The following is a 17,495-nucleotide window of genomic DNA, read 5'->3' as shown; positions in this document are numbered from 1 at the left end:
AACAATTCCAATGCATATGTACTTGAGTTGCTCTGGAATTGCACACAGATCAGAGGCCTGCTTTCCATTTGTCTCTCACACTGCTCTGGTGTCTTCTGTGTGCCCAGCTGCCATGCTCACTTCTCTTGTATTGTATGTGAATAGCTATTTGCATGTGTGCAAACTTGCTAGTCCTGCAGAAAAACATCCTGTCCTCTGGAATTCGTGTGTACAAAGCACTGTCTTCTTTCATATGATGATTTATTTAAGCATGTTAGGATTTTGCAGTTAAATGCTACGCAAGGAGGAGACTGGGAAGGATTGTGAGCTACTGGTAAAGGTCTGATTATGTAATATACTGGAAAACTGAGTTATACTGTTGGAGAGTGAGATCAGGGCAGGGATGGAATTTGCTGGTGTTCAGGGAGTGCTCTTGAAGTAACTTGTACCAAATGCCTTGATGGTTTTGGTAGTGTAGTGCACTTGGGTATGGGTAAATGAAGATATCTGAAGGCCACTTGCTTTTTGCTCTAGCCACTTCTATCATTATTTCTTCCCTGAAGCTGGTGCTTCCTAGCTTTTCTTCAGAGCTGCTATTCAGCAAGGACAGTAAAAAGGGCCATCCTCCAACTATGGATTTGTGCTGCCTGCAAGAGTAGAGGGAAGTTTTACTCCTTTTGTATTGTTCTTCTGAAGACATAAGAGGAAGATGCATGCATGTGACACAGAAGTCAGTTCAAGGTTATGTCCTGTATTATACATATTTTTTTTGGTAATGCTGCGAGAAACTAAGTTTAAAAGCCCGTAATCCTGTCAGGATCTATTTCCCAGCAGAGGATGGACTGTAAGAATATCAACCGCTCTTAGAGAGGACAACAGAGAATTCTTTTTCTTTTAGCGCTTAAAATGTTTTGTTAGTACGTTGATGAGAACGAAAATAGAATTGGGCTGGCAAGAGAAGATAGACTTATTACAAGACAAGGGTGGAGTGATGATAGGAAGGCTCTGCAGAGGGATCTGGGCAGGCTGGATCATGGCTGAGGCCAATGGTGAGAGGTTCAACAAGGCCCAGTGCTGGGTCCTGCCCTTGGGTCACAACAGCCCCAGGCAGCTCCACAGGCTGGGGCAGAGTGGCTGGAAAGGAGCTGGGGGTGCTGGTGACAGCAGCTGGACATGAGCCAGGCTGTGCCCAGGGGGCCAAGAAGGCCAATGGCATCCTGGCCTGGATCAGCAATGCTGTGGCCAGCAGGGCCAGGGCAGGGATTGTCCCCCTGTGCTGGGCACTGCTGAGGCCACACCCCAAATCCCGTGCCAGGCTCTGGGCCTGCAGGTAAGGAAGGACACTGAGGTCCTGGAGTGAGTCCAGAGAAGGGCAACAGAGCTGGGGAAGGGTCTGGAGCACAAGTCTTGTCAGGAGTGGCTGAGGTAGCTCTGCATGTTTATCCTGGAGAAAAGGAGACTCGGGGACCTTATTGCTTTTTACAGCTGCCTGAAAAGAGTCTGTAGCCAGGTGGGGGCCAGCTTCTTCACCCAGGCAATCAAGGACAGGACAAGAGGAAATGGCTGAAGTTGCACCTGGAAAGGTTTAGATTGGATATTAGTAAATTTTTTTTTCTCTGAAAGACTTGTAAATCTTTGAAATGGTTTGCCCAGGGAAATGGTGGATTGATTCAAAAAATGTGTGAATATGGTACCTGAGGACATAGGTTAACAGCTTAATGTTGAACAGGGTGGTGATGCTGGTTTGGTGGTTGTACTTGATAATCTTAGAAGTATTTTCCAACCTTTATGATGCTATGATTCTATGAAATTAAATAATTTCTGTGTACTTGAACAACTGTCTTCTTAGAAATATTTGGATTTTAGTGAAGATTCTTAACTGTACAAACTTTTCTTCAAAATTGGTATTGGAGGAGCTTCTTAAACATGAAGTTATTGCTGATACTAAAATTAAAAAAAGTTCTGGTCTGTTTTGCTTTCAGAAGAAAGATTCTTTTATCAAAGTGTCAGATTTGAAAACATTTCATGGATAAGGTTGCTAGGATTTATTTATGTCAGTCTATCAATTACTGGCTAAAAAGGTTGTTCTGTATGTTAACCACATATATTGCAAATGATGACAAATAGGGCAAAGCTTAATAGAATAAGTTAAGTAAAGTCTGTGAGTCAGTGGGGTAGACTACAATACAATAAACGTTTTAAAGTGCATAGTTGGAGTTTATTATTTTACTTTGGAGTAATACAACAAAAATCTATGATAATTTACAAATTATATCATTGTCACAGGACAGCATGAAAACATTTGTATTGCTGTCACAACCTTAAAGGTAAAAATCAATAATACAAATTGGAGTACTGTTCTGTACTAGTAGATAATTCACTATATAACTGCTGAGTACTTTACCCCTTGATAATAGTCTTATGTCTGATTTTTTTACCTCCTTTCTTTAAATTGTAGTATTATTATTATTGTTGTTGTTGTTGTTGTTGTTGTGTTAAAATAATTCCTTTTCCTGTGATTTAAACTGAAATTTTGACATCTGAAATATTATATTCTGCTAAAAATCTTGGCTTCTATTTTAATTTAATTAAATGCATTTTTGTTTTTCCTAGACTGATTTTGCAAGGTTTAGTGGAACTAATGTGGAAACAGACTTTGTGGAGGTACCTTCACAAATGTTTGAAAACTGGGTGTGGGAAAAAGAGCCACTACAACAGATGTCAAGACATTATAAAGATGCAACCCATGTTGGAGACACTCTCCTGGAGAAACTTGCTGCTTCTAGACTTGCTAATACAGGTATATCTGTGTTTTCTCCCCAAAGTACATGTATAAAAGTATGTAATTTAAAAAGCTGACAAACATGAGAAGCCTATTAAATTTCTTCTGTGTGTACACTTACCACTGTCTTTTTGTGTTTATTTGTGTGGGAACCCCACTAAAAAAGGCCATGATGATTACAGGTAGAATTCTTTACAGGACAACAGCAGCTGTGATTTTCCAGTCCACCTCCAGAACTAAAATATCCTTCCTATCCATGTAAATTTTAACCTATAAGTTTTTTTATTTAAAACTGGTGGTGTGTGTAGTAGGTGGAGGAGAGTAGTCTGGTGTAGTCAGGTAGTCTCATGTAGTCAGGTGTGGCTTTTATGTTTTTTTAATCTTAAATGTGGTCCAGAACAGGCACTGTGCAAGACACAGTATAGCTACATGTATTGTCTACATTTGATTTGCATGCAACACTTAACAGATATGAAAGTTACTTGCAAATTTACTGAACAGACATAACATATCCCAGACAGCATTGTTGTAGACCTTATACATCTCTCCAGACTGAGACTGTAATCACACGTCATTACCTATCACATCATTATTATTCTGTCACTCTCACCTCTTTATTCTTGTAATCAGATCTTCCCATTTATGTTGCCAGTTCGTCCTTAAGCTACTCCTGTTTATTTCGTACTGCTTTCCTATCCCGAACAAGAAGTCTTTGTCCTTGTGGCTTGCACAGACTCTAGCTCCATAAGGATTTTGTCTGAGTAAAGGTTCATATCTTGTAGCTTCTTAAAAACAGCTTAAATTAAAATTTGCTTTTAAAATATCTGCTTTATTTTAGTTTAGATCTATGAGGAAAGTAATAATCAAAAGAGGGGGCTTAGCATGATAATCCTTTATTAAAACTATGCTTCCCAACTCTTTGTAAGGGGAGTGATTCAGATGGAAATTATATAACTCAAAATTTCTAATAATTTAGTATGCATGTTGAGATCTTTGAAGGAAAGATGAAAATCAAACTCCGTCTATTTTGATGCTGGTTAATTAAATGTTTTTACCCGATTAGGCCTTCTAACCCTCCGTCAGATTGTTTTGAGCAAAGTTGACCAGGCACTGCATACAAAGCTGTCTGTTGACCCAGCAGATGAATATGCTAAATATTGTATGGAGACTCTAGGAATTCCTGCCACCCCAGGTATGTAAGTATGAAGCTTTTATGCAGCATGCCCAAATGGTTCAATTTAACATGCCTTTCTTTCTCAGTAATGCTCAGAATAAAAAATACAGGGCTGTTCATGGAATAATCTACTTTATAAAGCTGAAAAAATTATTTTTAAATTTAGGATGATCTTAATGACCTCTTCTAAAGGAAGATTCTGAAGTTAAATATGTAACTTAACCTTTTGCAGGATGTATTTTAGAGCGACATGACGTGAATTCCACTTTAGAGGTTCTGTCACATCTCCATTGGATGTACAAGTAGCCTAAAAGGGGAAATTGAGTTTCCTTTGTTATCAACAGACTGTGTTCAATAATTTGAGGCATACTCAGACCCTTTATGCTAAAAGTTTCAAAGTAGTTGACATAAATTCCTTATTAATTTATTGTTGAAGTACTGTATGCATCAGAGAAATAACTGAATTTTATTTCAATAACTTGATGTTAATCTGCTTTTCAAGGAACAAACATGCCGGCTACTTTTGGACATTTGGCAGGTGGTTATGATGGTCAATACTACGGATACCTGTGGAGTGAAGTTTTTTCTATGGATATCTTTCATAGCTGCTTTAAGCAAGAAGGAATAATGAATCCAAAAGTAGGTGGTGAATACTTTTTTATAAACTCTTCTGTTGCACTTTGTCTCTGAAACCACATTTATTGCCATCACGACCCCTAAGTATAATGTCTCAAGTACTATACTGTACCTGTTGAGTTCAGATCAAGAACAAAAAAATGTGTAAAAGTAACTAAGAAAACCATCTTAAAATTTCCAAGAGAACTTGAATTTTAATGCAATTCTTACATCACCATATATTTAATACTGTAATACTTTTGAGATATTGTCTAATGCCTTCCTCTGAATGAAAAAACATTCCTCCATTGCAAGAGCAGATGCATATTCATCTGCTGTGAAACCTGTATTATAGTGGTGCTCTGATTCTTTTAAATTTCCATTACATTCTGTGTACCTGAACTATATGGTCCTTTTATGTGGTTACTATTTAGAAAACTGAATTTATTTTGAGCTTCGAGCTTCCTCTGTCACAATACAGAGTAATGTGAAAGTTGTTTCATCTTCACTTTAAATCCCAGGTCCATTTTGAAGTCCAAATCATTTGCAGGTTCTAGATTTACTGGGTCTTTTTTCCCTAGAGTAATTCTCCAGCCTCTTCTGCCTCCGGCAGAGAAAAGGATAATTAGTGATGTGGTTAGTAGCCCTGCCAATTCTAGCAATGTTTTTCAGAGATTATAGTATTAGACTTCAGTGGAGGTGCTGCAGATGAGATAGGTGAGTTCTGTCATTTTGGGTTTCCTGATCTTCTTAACTGTGTTCTTGATTCAGCTGCCAGCACTAGTGTACAACTGTGTATATTACAAGAATGTGAGTGCCATGCCATTCCACAATGCTACGGGTTGTCTTATCTTTGAAGTATCTTCTGTGTTACCCAAACAAAGATTAAAGAAAGAGAAATCATCAGTTAGAGAAAGGATGTTGGGTTCCCTTTTCCTGCCTATCAGTCACGGGGTAATCCTTCACTGAAGATTTTAAGGATGTTGTGTTTTTGTTATGCTTTATAGAATGTCTTCAGACAAGTTGTGATTATAGCTTCAAAACCAGTGTAAAGCCACAAGAAAAACAATTTCATTAGAACTGGTCAAATTTCTGCTCTCTTGAGTTCTTCCACTAGATCTAAATTATACTTGTGACATGTCCTGGTATATCCTAATTTGGTATTAGGAAAATCTGGAAGGAGGAAAGTTGTTTTATCATGAATAGATTTTTAAATATGTAGCAAATACAGAAAAGGGGGCAGTGGGCAAGATAAGAAGTACTAACATTCTGCTTTGCTTTCTGTCAGGCCGGGATGAAATACAGAAACCTTATTTTGAAACCTGGAGGATCTTTGGATGGAATGGATATGCTACAAAATTTCTTGGAGCGTAAACCAAGCCAGAGAGCTTTCCTATTGTGTAAGGGATTACGTGTTCAGTGAAGCTATGATTCTTTGGTAATGGCATAAAGTATGGAATCAGCTGGAAATGTCAGTGTATTTCACATTTTAATTATGTATCACTCTAGGGAAACTAAGTCATTTTTTGATGATTTTTGAAATTGTATAAATAAAAATGTGACTTTTAAAACAAAACTTCATGGGACTACAAAATTCAACATCAGGGAAAGAAGATCTGAGATGTGCAAAATCTGAGGAAATTGGATGGTAATTTTTAAATTTTTTTATGAAATAATATTAATTAATACTGATCAATATGAGGAGTTAATGCTATGTTTTTCTTTTAAGAGACACATTTAAATTATGCCTTGTGAATTAATTTTAAAACTGAAGGGGATAAAAAGAATATAACCAGCAATAAAGGAAGCAGATTCATTCTTATTCTCTATTCTCTTTTGTATTGATGGTTCACCAGTGTCTCTGATGGATAGGATGTGTATTTGATTTTGTCATTGTTTGGATTCAGTCCAACTGCCTGACAAGTTTCAAGACTGACAACCTGCCCCAGATACCTTTACAGCAGAGATGTTTGTGTGGTACTTTTTGACCTAATTCTGATGCAGGTTAAATTTTTGTACCATTTATATACTTAAAAGTATAACTAAAAAGGAAAAAATCAGCCAAAATCAGTGACTTTTTCAGTTATTCCAACACTCTTTCTGTTGATAACCACAAATCAGGTCTTTATTTTCCAAATTATATCAACATAGGCATTGAAATATTGTACTTGAGCAATTATAATGGCTTCAGTTGGCTTCTTAAGTATTTTGAGATACAAATAGGAAGGAAGGAAATAAGATATCCTTGATGGGAATGATAAAAGCCAATTCAAAGTTTTCCTGTTCCTTTCCAGTGTGGCATGCAAGAGATGCTACAAAAAAGTGCAATAGATTTCATTATTTCAGCTGGGAGAGTGTGAAAGTAATCAAGGAATTATTCTGCAGTTTTTCTGCAAAATCAGGAAAAAGTAGTCTTACAAGCCAACTCTACACCTTCCAAATAAAGCAGCTAATCCAAGTGCACTTTTCTTGTCTTAGGTATCATATCTTACTGTGGTTTTACTATTACGGCATGACATAAACAGCTTCTAATTTTTATTTCCTAGCTAATACATTTTACACATTTAAACCACAGTTGTAAACATGGTAGGAGTCTATAGTTATTGTTCAACAATGAGACAAGAAGATGTGCCTGGTCAACTCAAAAGACTTGTTTCAGCAAAAGAAAGCATGTAATTCACTTTGGGTCAAAGCTGTCAATTTGTTTTAGGAGGAAAAAACTAAAATTGGGATTGTTCTCAGAATTTGTGAGTGTTTCTCAAAGTGAGAAACTTTAATTTTTGCCCTTTTTTCTTTTAAAGCATTGAAACTAGGGAGTTAAAAATCAGTTTAATTAGCTTCTGGAATAGAAAATCTGAATGGACTTGCCTTCGAACTGCACCAGTTAGATGTGAGGAATCATAACTATTTTTAGCCAAAACAGATTAACTCTATAGTCTGACCAGACCACACAATTAAGTCAAATCTAACTGTTATAGTCAGTTACAATTTTAGGCCACAGTCCTGCTGGCCCATGAAAAGCCAATGCATCCATCACATGTATGAGAACATCTTGAACAGTGATCAGTACGGCCAGAATGGAAAGCTGAGAAAACTGGTGGATACAAGATTATCCCAAAACTTATCAATTTTGCCTAGGTTGATTTCGCTTACATTCTTTTGCTTACAGTATTTTGCCATCTTTTTATACATGTTTAAAATTCTGGTGATCCTGTCTTATTAATATATTTTTTTTCTTTCACTCTGTAATGATAGCTCCAAAGAATGAAAACATTGTAAAAAACATACTAAGTGATACTTTCTCCAAATGAATCTGCAAATCTAAGCAATAGAACCTTTATTACGAAAAAGACACTGTTTTCATTTTACAGTTGGTAGGCAGATTTCCACATGAGGGAGACCTTTCTCTGCATAAATCAGCAGTCTTGGATCAAGGTAGATAATTGTAACAGTAATTACAGCCAAAAATACATGGTGATAAAAAGTCATGTGATTTGAAAGTTAGATTTAGAACAGTACTGATGGTAATTATGACAATTTAATTGACTTTTTAATTTTCTTACTCTTTAGTATGTGTGCTTGTGTGTTGTACAGTGTTGAATAGCCAAGATACTGAAGTGCAGGAGAATGTCTGCTATTACTCGTGTGTGGAAATGCCTGCATGATTGTACAGTTATGTTAGCAGCAAATGGATATCCATGTGTGTAGGGAGGAAAAAACTAAACCATATTGTAACCACAAATGAAAGTGTTATGTTCTATATCTGTTCCCAAAGAGTAAGATTTACTGTAATTTGTTTTTGTAGAAGCCAGTTCCTTCATCAGGCAGTAATTAAGTCAGATCAACCTATGGCTAACACTACACTCAACACAGAAGACTAATGGCTATGTTCTGATATGCTTATGAAAATCTTAATGTGGTAACATATCAAACTTGTCTGCTAAGTTTTACATTGGCTTCCTGGAGCCCTCTGAATTAAATTGGGGTTGGATTAAATGCCTTTTTTTCTTCCAACTAAAACTTGCTCTATGATTCTATAAAATTGATGTTCACGTTTTTATTCTAAATACCTGATGTTGGAATGGAAAAGTAACCTGGTTTCTGTTTCTGCACCTGTCTATAGCAGGTAGAAAACTTTGTATAGGAAAAACTTTCTCTGACACTATTCTAAGACTGTGAAATGGGGAACCCCAATAAAACAGGGAATGCTTCTGCTTTGCAAACATGAGTTGATGACCTTGACATTGCCAGAAACAATCACAAATATGAAATCATGCCAAATCATGTCATAGGTATCTGACAAAGCCTAGCCTATTCTAGAGCTTCCTAGGCTTCCCCTGAATTAAATTTCAAAACCATGAAAGTCCAAGTTTATTCCAACCCAACTCTAAGTATTCACTATAATAAATGAGGAAGTAATTTGTAGTTTTTGTCTGTAACAAACAGATGGCTTTTAAAGTTAGTATCGTATCTTCTTAAAATTTCACTGTGTTAAGGATTATTATTTACTTGTATTAGAAATTCAGATTGGACTTTGGCTTCGCAACAAAGGCTTCTCAGGAAAGGGTAGTATCAGAGACTCAGGAGAAAGTGCCTATTACCCACTGAGCAAGTGGATAACAGGCAATGGCTTTCAGTTTCTGTTGCTTCATTGTAGAAGAATGGTTTGAGCATGTGGCTGGGTTACAAGATGGCTAAGTGATGGCCTCAGCAGCTGCTACTGCCTACTTGTCTGACAGAGGTCCAGCATTCTGGATTGCCTGCAAGTCACATGGTAATTTTTACATAAATTACAAAAACAGTCTGAGTAAGAGGTTTAAACTTTGCTCTGTGAGATGTGGTGGCTATTAGTTATTATACTTCTCTCTGAAAAAATGAAATTATATCCAAATACCTTTGGAGGTAGTACAAGGTAGTTGAGTTAAATGGAGATTCCTGGAGCAGTTTTCTGGAAGCATAAGAGCTGTTTGCATGATAAGTGATCTACTGATAGGGGTTAGAGAGGCTAAATATCAGCTGGTTATGTAGTACCCAAGTCAGTGAAAAAGGAAGGAAAGCAGTTAGATGGAAGGATGAGATTGGAGAATGATGTTTTGACAATAGTCATAGAAGGGTTGAAGTGGATGTAAGAGGCAGATAACAAGAAGAAGACTAACTTGTTGTATAGTGATTTGTAAAAGGCTGTTTAAATGTTTTTCATTGTTTTATGAATTAGAAACAAGACATGCTTTTCTAGGAATAAATTTCTGTTCTTACTTGCAAGCCAAAGAATATGAGACTATGCACTGGCTTGTTACTTGAGAACTTGACTTCTTCCTGACATCTGGAGATTAATTTTTTTTTTCACCACTATTTTCTTCATTAATATATTTTAAATATTAGATTCTCATGGTGGAAGGAAAGAAGTTTTTGGGGAAGTTCAATTTGTGGGGCATGTGCCAGAAATCCTGTATAGCTAATCATCACTGGCCTGTGTAAAAAGTTTATATGATACTAAAGATGCAGTCCCAAACAGCAGTCGATCTATTTTAGACCTCATTAGAATAGATAGAGACAAATTAAGTAAATGAATTGGAAGTAAGTGGTTGCCTAGAAACCAAGAATCATGACCTAATTTTGTTCGGTATTGATTAACAGAGAATGGACTCAACCAATACTTGCTTGCTTTATTCTACTGGTGAATTGAAAAGGTTTAAAATCTCAGAGTTAAGAGAACCAAGGAGTAAAATTATTGGGGGAAAAAAAGTGAATGAAAAGTTGTATGTCTTTGAGATTCAATTGGCCAAAATCCCACAATTTCACAACTTAAAAATCTTTGTGAAAAATTCTAAGAACCAATCTGCTCACCAGTAAAAAGAGCATTTGAAAATAAACAAAACAGAAGTGTGTGGTCAGAAGTAGGAAATAGTTATAAAATGAGGAATTGTCAAGTGTTAAAAATTATAAAGACAGCTAAGACTGTCAAGGCAAAGAAAAATGGATGAAAGCATTATAGCAAAAATATATATAACTCAATGTGTTAAGAATAAATAAATACCAGTTGTGTTACAGACCCTTCAATGGATGGAAATGCTAATGTGGCAAATGATAACCAAGACAGTTTTAAATTCAGTTCCTCTTCTGCATTTACAAAGAAGTGAGTGATGTAATCATGTCATGTGAGAACAATAGGGTACTTTCCAGTCTATTAAGTGAAGAGCATATTAAGCAATACCTGCTAAGAATAATCATTGTGGCATGAGTAGAGTTGGATAATTTGTCCCCTACAAACAAATAAGAATTAATGGTGAGGACATTTTTCCCAGTGCTGTGAATTTTGGGATAATTTGGCATATATCATTGTCGTAAAACACTGCTAATGAGTTCTAGTCTTAAAAACCAAATTGGTGACTATTGATCACATAGCTTGAAATCCAACTTCAGTGAAACAGCAGGAAGCATAAATATTGTCCTGTCATTGAAGAGCTAACAGTGAATATAACTTATAGAGTGCAAATGATTTTATGGAAAACAAAATTTTTCAGACAAGCCTGATGTAATCATTCATGACCATTACAAGCCTGTTGAGGGCGATAGTAGAGATTTATGTATTTGATTAAGTTCTTTATATTTTCATTTAAAATAACACAATATGATATGAATAGAGGATTTATAAAATGGATTAGGAACAGCTAACTGTTGGGAGTACTTGTTGGCATAGAATTACCACTGAACAGAGTACAGTGGTCTAAGTGCTTCAGGCGTCACACAGAGTTATAAAAATATAAAACAATAACATAAAATCACCGGTGATAGAATTTGTAAGGAATTGACCAAAAAAAGCAGTCACAATGAATTGTTTAGATTATTTGAAAACTTCTGGCATTCTTATCTACCATGGGCAAAGGAAGGTGTAGCATGCCTGTAGCAACTGAAATGTAGGTTAAAACTAAAGCTTGGGGGACTCTATTCCGTAAATTCTTTACTTCTGAAAGTATCTAGTAGCCAGTTCAATCAGAATTGTTAGGAGACTTTAGCAAGAAATGGTTAGACAACCTCATGATGGATGAGCATGAAAATACTGTGTAGAAGGAAGTTACTTCTGTATACCATAGCAGTAAAATGGACACGGCATTTACACAAAATTTTGGTGGCCTGCTTTTTAGCTGGGGCTAGTATGCCTTGTTATTCCAAATAAACACAGATGGTTCTAGATGTAGAATAAAGTTAAGCTGTGGAACTCCTTGCCAAGGGTGTTGTAGAGGTTCAAAATGAGTTCAAAATAAAAGTCAACACAATCCAGTCTTAGAAGAGAAAGGCAGTGGAGGGTCTTTAAAAAAATAAAACCTTTTTCATCTTAGGAAAGACCTTGCAAAGTAGGGGGTGGAAACAAGAAGAATATCCAAGATTTTAACATGTATTGCAGCCCTATTCACATTTCTTTTAGGTATCTGCTTTTAGCTGCTGCTGGAGATAGGATACTGTTTCAAAGCAGCCTGCTGCTTGGTCTAGTAATAAGGCTGGAGAAGGAGCAAAAGGTGACTTTTAGTATCTAGGTGTCATCATAACATACTAAAGAGTCCTTAGTAGGAGAATGTCAACCAGAAACTGAGGCCAGTCATTTCAAAGGGAAAACAACCACGTTTTTAACAGTGAAGACAAGTCCCAACTTTGTGAGTAGTTTGTCCCGATAGTTAGTCCGTTCTTAATGTCGTCAAATCAAGACAAGTCAAACCTCTTCTAGGAGGTACACGTTCACCAAACACAATGATTTAGATTCACTATAACTGGGTGAAGCAGAATGGCTTGTAATATACATATCAGATTGATTTCATTTTTCCTTTTAAAATGTTACAATTCCATAAACCATATATTAGCAAAAACAATTGTTGCATGCTTTTGCAGGGAAGAAGTGTAAAACTACCCAAGGTAATTCAATGTCAGACTTAACTGCCTTCCAAACCACTAGTGGAAAGTAAAAGCAAGTGGAAAAAGTACTTTTAAATTAAGCAAACATTTTAACCTGAAATAGCTTTCTTTAGCTGCATGATTGTGGGCTATCCAGACTTTTACAAGAAAAATTAGCAGACAGATGCTTTTCTGCATGACAGAAGATAAACTCATCCTTTGATTTCATGTTGAAGAAGGCCATATTTTTCTCTGTAGAAGGCAGAAACTGAGTTGTGCTCCAAAGTTGTTGTTACAAGTAGGATTTTTGGGTAGCCAAAGTTAGATTTCTTCATTGTGTTGTCCCCCTTGAACTTCCAGATTTCAGTTAGGCTGACTTTTAAGATGACTTCTTTTTTGCAGAGCTGATATCTTCTGATTGCTCCAGCTGTCAGGCCCAAAACATATCCTCTCTCTTACCTCTCCACTGAAGTGTCGCTGTCCTTGGGAATTTAGTCAACACATTATCTGAGATGTATACTTTAAGTTTGGGAGAAGCACTTAAAAATACAAAGAAATACAAATAACAGAGCAATTTCTGTTTCTCCCTTTATTAAAGTCTTTATTTGTTAAAAACCACTCATGGTCCAATATTCAAGATAAATTATTACCAAAATCTGACCAAAGATTAGAAATCTAGTCAGATTTTACAGCCACATAATGTATAACATGTTACAAGTATTGTTAGTCACAAAAGTTTTTTGCAACTACTTTATTAAATAAACATGAAAGAGATTTGGCCTAAAGCATTAATGAGAAATGTCTCAAAGCACATACTGTGTTTTAAGAGCATGCACTGAGAGGAATACATTTGTATTCCTTGGTAAATTTTTTAAAGTGTGGGTTTGTATTTTAAGCTTAGTCAAGAAGTAAGACTTTCATCCTATTGAAAATTCAGTATTAAGACCCATAGAGACAACAGGGCTTAAATCAGCTATGTGTAAAATATGAATTAATATAGTGTGATTAAACTTAATAGCATTAATAGCATTTTTCTCTTATATTTAAATTTTATTTTTATACAAAAATGTTCACATTCTCTACAGATAAGAAAAAACATCAGAAGTTGAGGGATGTTATAGGTAAGCTGTCTGTATACATGTTCACATTATGAATGTGTTTTTGCCAAAGTATGTTTATGTCTTATCTGTTTCTACAACAAGGATGATAAAACCTGCATAAGCCCAACCATAGGCCTGTTCACCATTTCTAATGGAACTTAATGCACAAGGGAAAGATTCAAGAGGTGTGAATTGGCACAGAAAAAAGCCACCTCTGAAGATAATCACACTTACTGGCAAATCAGCATCTTTTTTCTTTTTGTTTTCTCCATGCACTTTGCTCTGCTGGAGACATGCAGCAGTACCCCTTAACCTGAAGACGGACCTTTTGGCCCAGAATGGCTTTTTAGAACTTAACCACTTCAGTCGTTGGTAAAAGCGTGGATTAAGTTTGACATGGCTGGCTTTTCCTTTCTCTCTTATTCCTTAGGAATCACATTGGGTTTGCTTCTTATACAAATTGCTTACATCACAAGTTAGCCCTTCTCTCATGCCATCAGGGATCCAGTGTGGTGAGCTCTCAGTAGAGCTGTACCCAGAAACCTGTATGCCTTGAAGATAAGAGAAGTTAGATAGAAATAGATAGATTCAGTTTAGTCTGAATAGAAAGATAACATGATATCTGGGTTGGAATGCAGTTAATCAGGTCTTTTCGGAGAAAATTTAAGGTAACATAAATTTAGTGTACAAGGGTAAGCTTGATGTGGTAAAAAAATTATATGTTAGAAAAGTGGTTGTTCCCCCAAAGATGTGTGAAAAGGAAATTCAGGACCCCTTATGAGAGGTATGATGTGTAAAGAAAAAAAGATAAAAAACAACCAAACCCCACCTTAAGTTTTTACAGAAAACTAATGGTCATCACTGAGAAAATACAGAGAACTGGCTAATGCATTTCAAGGCTTATCTAGGTTTGCAGGAAAAGAGGTTTTCATTGCAGGGAAAAACCCAGTTAGTTCAATCACATAACTGTCTCTCAAGGACTTTCTCCTGGACAGAAGGAAATATCCTATGAAGCCATTATAGATTTCAAGGCAGAAAATTCAGTTTCAAGTGGAAGATCCTACCTGAGTTCTTTTAAAAGCATGTCTAAAGCCTGAGCATTGTAAATTCTCAAATTGTAACAAGTGCCCTGGCTGGAATGGTAGAAGTTATGTTTGCTAATCATATATTATCTTCTTAATGGGTAAATTAAGAGAACTGAGAACTGAGAACTACAAGGGCATTGTCAGGGTGTGCAGTGGTTTGGTTTAAATGGCAGAAGCAAGCCTTCTTCAGTTAAGCAAGGAAGAAACAGAAAAAACATAAACAGCAAGCAGAAACAGAAAAAAATACTGGTCTGCTATTTAACAGAAAAGACCAGTCAGTCACTAACAGCTCGGAAAAGGTAGAGGTTCTCAACAGTTTCTTTGCTTCTGTGCTTACCAGCACTGCTGGGCCCCAGGTGTCGGGAACAAAAACCCAGGCTGATGCAAACACAGATCTGCTGTCAGTGAAGGCAGAGTTGCTGTGTGAGCTGTTGCTGGAGCTTGACCCATATGACTCGAGGGGCTGTGATGATATCCCCACAAGGGGTCAAGGCAGCTGGATCATGTCATTGTGAGGCCACTATCCATAATCTCTGGGAAGTCGTGTAGATCAAGGAATGTTGCAGGAGACTGGGAGAAGGCTCATGTCATCCCCACCTGCAAGAAGAGCTTAAAGGAGGATCCAGGAAAATATGGAGACATCCCTTTTACTTCAGCCCCTGGGAAGGTTAAGGAATGAATCCTTCTGGGGTCTATCACATGTCAGGTGAAGAACATGACTGGGGGGAGCCAGCACGGATTCCCCAAAGGCAAATTGTGCTTAAAAACCCCGGTTGCCTTCTATGACACAGTAACTTTATTTGCTGTTGGGTGAGTGGTGGACACTGCTTGTCTGGATTTCTCCAAGGCTCTCAGTAGTGCTTCCCACAGCCTCCTTCTGCAGAAGCTGTTGTGTTATGGCCTGGACAAGGGGTCCCTAGGGTGGGTGGGGACCTGGCTGACCCAGGGCAGTGGTCAATCACTTCTCTCCAAACTGACAGCCTGGCTCAAGGGGTGTTCCCAGGGATTGATACAGGGCCCAGCACTGTTTATTTTTCAGAGTGATCGAGAAGATGGGATCAAGTGTAGTGATGGTGCACTGGTGCAGTTTTCCAGTAATAATATACTGGTTGAGGAAGCAGATGCTTGTGAAGAGATCTGCAGAAGGACCTGGATTAGCTGGAACAGTGAGTGGGCTGATGAGAACATTGTGAAGCCCAGTGAGGACAAGTTTTGCACCTGGAAAAGCAAAACCTTAGTCCAGGAGTGCAGCACAGACAGGGATCTCCCCAGCTTGGGAGCAGCTCTGTGGGAAGGAGCCTGGCGCTCCTGGTGGCCTCAGCTCCATCTGAGTGCCCGGTGTGTTCCTGCAGCACAGAAAGGGAGCAGATCCTGGGTGGCTCCAACAAGGGCCTCACCAGCAGAGATGAAGTCCTTATCCCACCCCACACAGTGCTTGTCAGGCCACACCTGCAATTCTGTGCCCAGTATTGGCTCTTGGTGGATGTGGATAGGTTGGAGAGGCCCCACAAAAGCAATGACAGGGCTGGGGAGCCTGGCACGTGAGGAATGGCTGAGGGAACTGGGTTTGTTTAGCCTTGAGGGCCTTGAGGGATCCTACATTCCAGTGTTTAAACAGTGGCTACAGAGAAGATGGAGGTTTATAAGGAATCACATGGGAAGGAGGAGGGGGAATGGGTAGAAGTTACTCCTGGAGACATTCCAATTGGACAAAACAGGAAAATTTTTGTCAATTATAACAATTGGCAGTTGGAATATCTCCTCAGGGAAGTGTGGATTCTGCAACTTTGCATGCTTTTAAGATCCAGCTGGCCACAGTGCTGAGTCGTCTTGTCTAGATCACGTTTTTGCAAAAAAATGTTGGACCAGGTGATCCTCGGTGTCCCCCTTCCAGTCTGGTATTCTATGATTCTTGAATATCTTGAAATAACTGATAAGGATCCAAGACATGGATTGTTTCTGTAGCAGAAGAGGTGCCATTTCTTCTTGATTTGGAGTAGGTGACAGGGTAGATTTGTGTTTTCAGGTTTTTTTGCTTTTGACATTCCAAACCTGAAGCAGAGACTGCAACTGTCTCAAAACAAAAAGAAGAAAAGAGACAAATCAAGCTGCTTTGACTGCTTTCTGGGCTGGAGAAACCTCAGAGAGTAGAAATTCTGCTTGCCTGATTCATGTATTTCATTTATTTGAGCTCCGTTCTCAAACTCAGCACATTGCTTAGGAAGTTGCACAGGTGTGATTCCTTAGACCAGTGTAGAATGCTTTTCCAAATAAATCCCCAATATGTATGTTAGAGTAGGATGTGTTTAGTTATCAACAAAATTCCTGCAATAATAAAATTATTATTGAAAAATTTATATTACTGTTGCTATACTAGTGTTGCTAGTACAGTTGTTACAACTGTAACAAAAATGATGCTTCTCTAGATTACTTACTCAGGATAAGAAAGTTGTTTCAGTTGCTGATATGATTTCCCTGTGCAACTTTAGTTAAAATAGAAAGTGGCATCGGAAGTATAAAAATACTGCTGACTTCATTAAAAAGAACTTTTAGTTTGTGCAGAAGCACTATATTAGGAACATAGAATTCAACATAAAAATAAAAGATTAATTCAGGCATCAGCAGCATTGGAAATTTCAGAAGCAAAACTTCAGATGCAAGAGAATAAATCTCTCTATCATTCCCACCGCTGAATCTCACTAAGAATTTTATCCCATAGCTTAGCAGCTAACTTGTATGATGTTACCTAATTTTGAGGCATTTTATATTGGCTTTTTGTCTTCTGATATGTGCTAGCTGTCCTCAGAGGAGAGATTTTGGCTAAGGAAGTAATTCCATTTGTTTTATAAAACAAAAAATTATTTATGCAATAT

The 17,495-nt window shown here is 37.4% G+C and overlaps 1 protein-coding gene across 3 annotated transcripts in view; it reads left to right on the top strand.

The window, feature by feature from the left end:
- The window catches only part of NLN (neurolysin), a 56,198-nt gene that overhangs the window by 26,808 nt on the left and 11,895 nt on the right, over positions 1-17,495 (top strand). For 2 of the 3 annotated variants that reach the window (XM_058043415.1, XM_058043412.1), the window contains 4 exons: positions 2,593-2,779; positions 3,825-3,953; positions 4,438-4,574; positions 5,839-8,564. In XM_058043415.1, coding sequence (XP_057899398.1) covers positions 2,593-2,779; positions 3,825-3,953; positions 4,438-4,574; positions 5,839-5,973 — 588 coding nt within the window. In that variant the 3' untranslated portion in view covers positions 5,974-8,564. Of the gene's footprint in view, positions 1-2,592; positions 2,780-3,824; positions 3,954-4,437; positions 4,575-5,838; positions 8,565-17,495 lie in introns of those variants that run through there. The other variant, XM_058043413.1, reaches the window with a different exon arrangement.

This window comes from Melospiza georgiana, chromosome Z (genome assembly GCF_028018845.1).
Source record: "Melospiza georgiana isolate bMelGeo1 chromosome Z, bMelGeo1.pri, whole genome shotgun sequence".
Lineage (NCBI taxonomy): Eukaryota > Metazoa > Chordata > Aves > Passeriformes > Passerellidae > Melospiza > Melospiza georgiana.
This window is presented reverse-complemented; position numbering and strand designations above follow the sequence as displayed.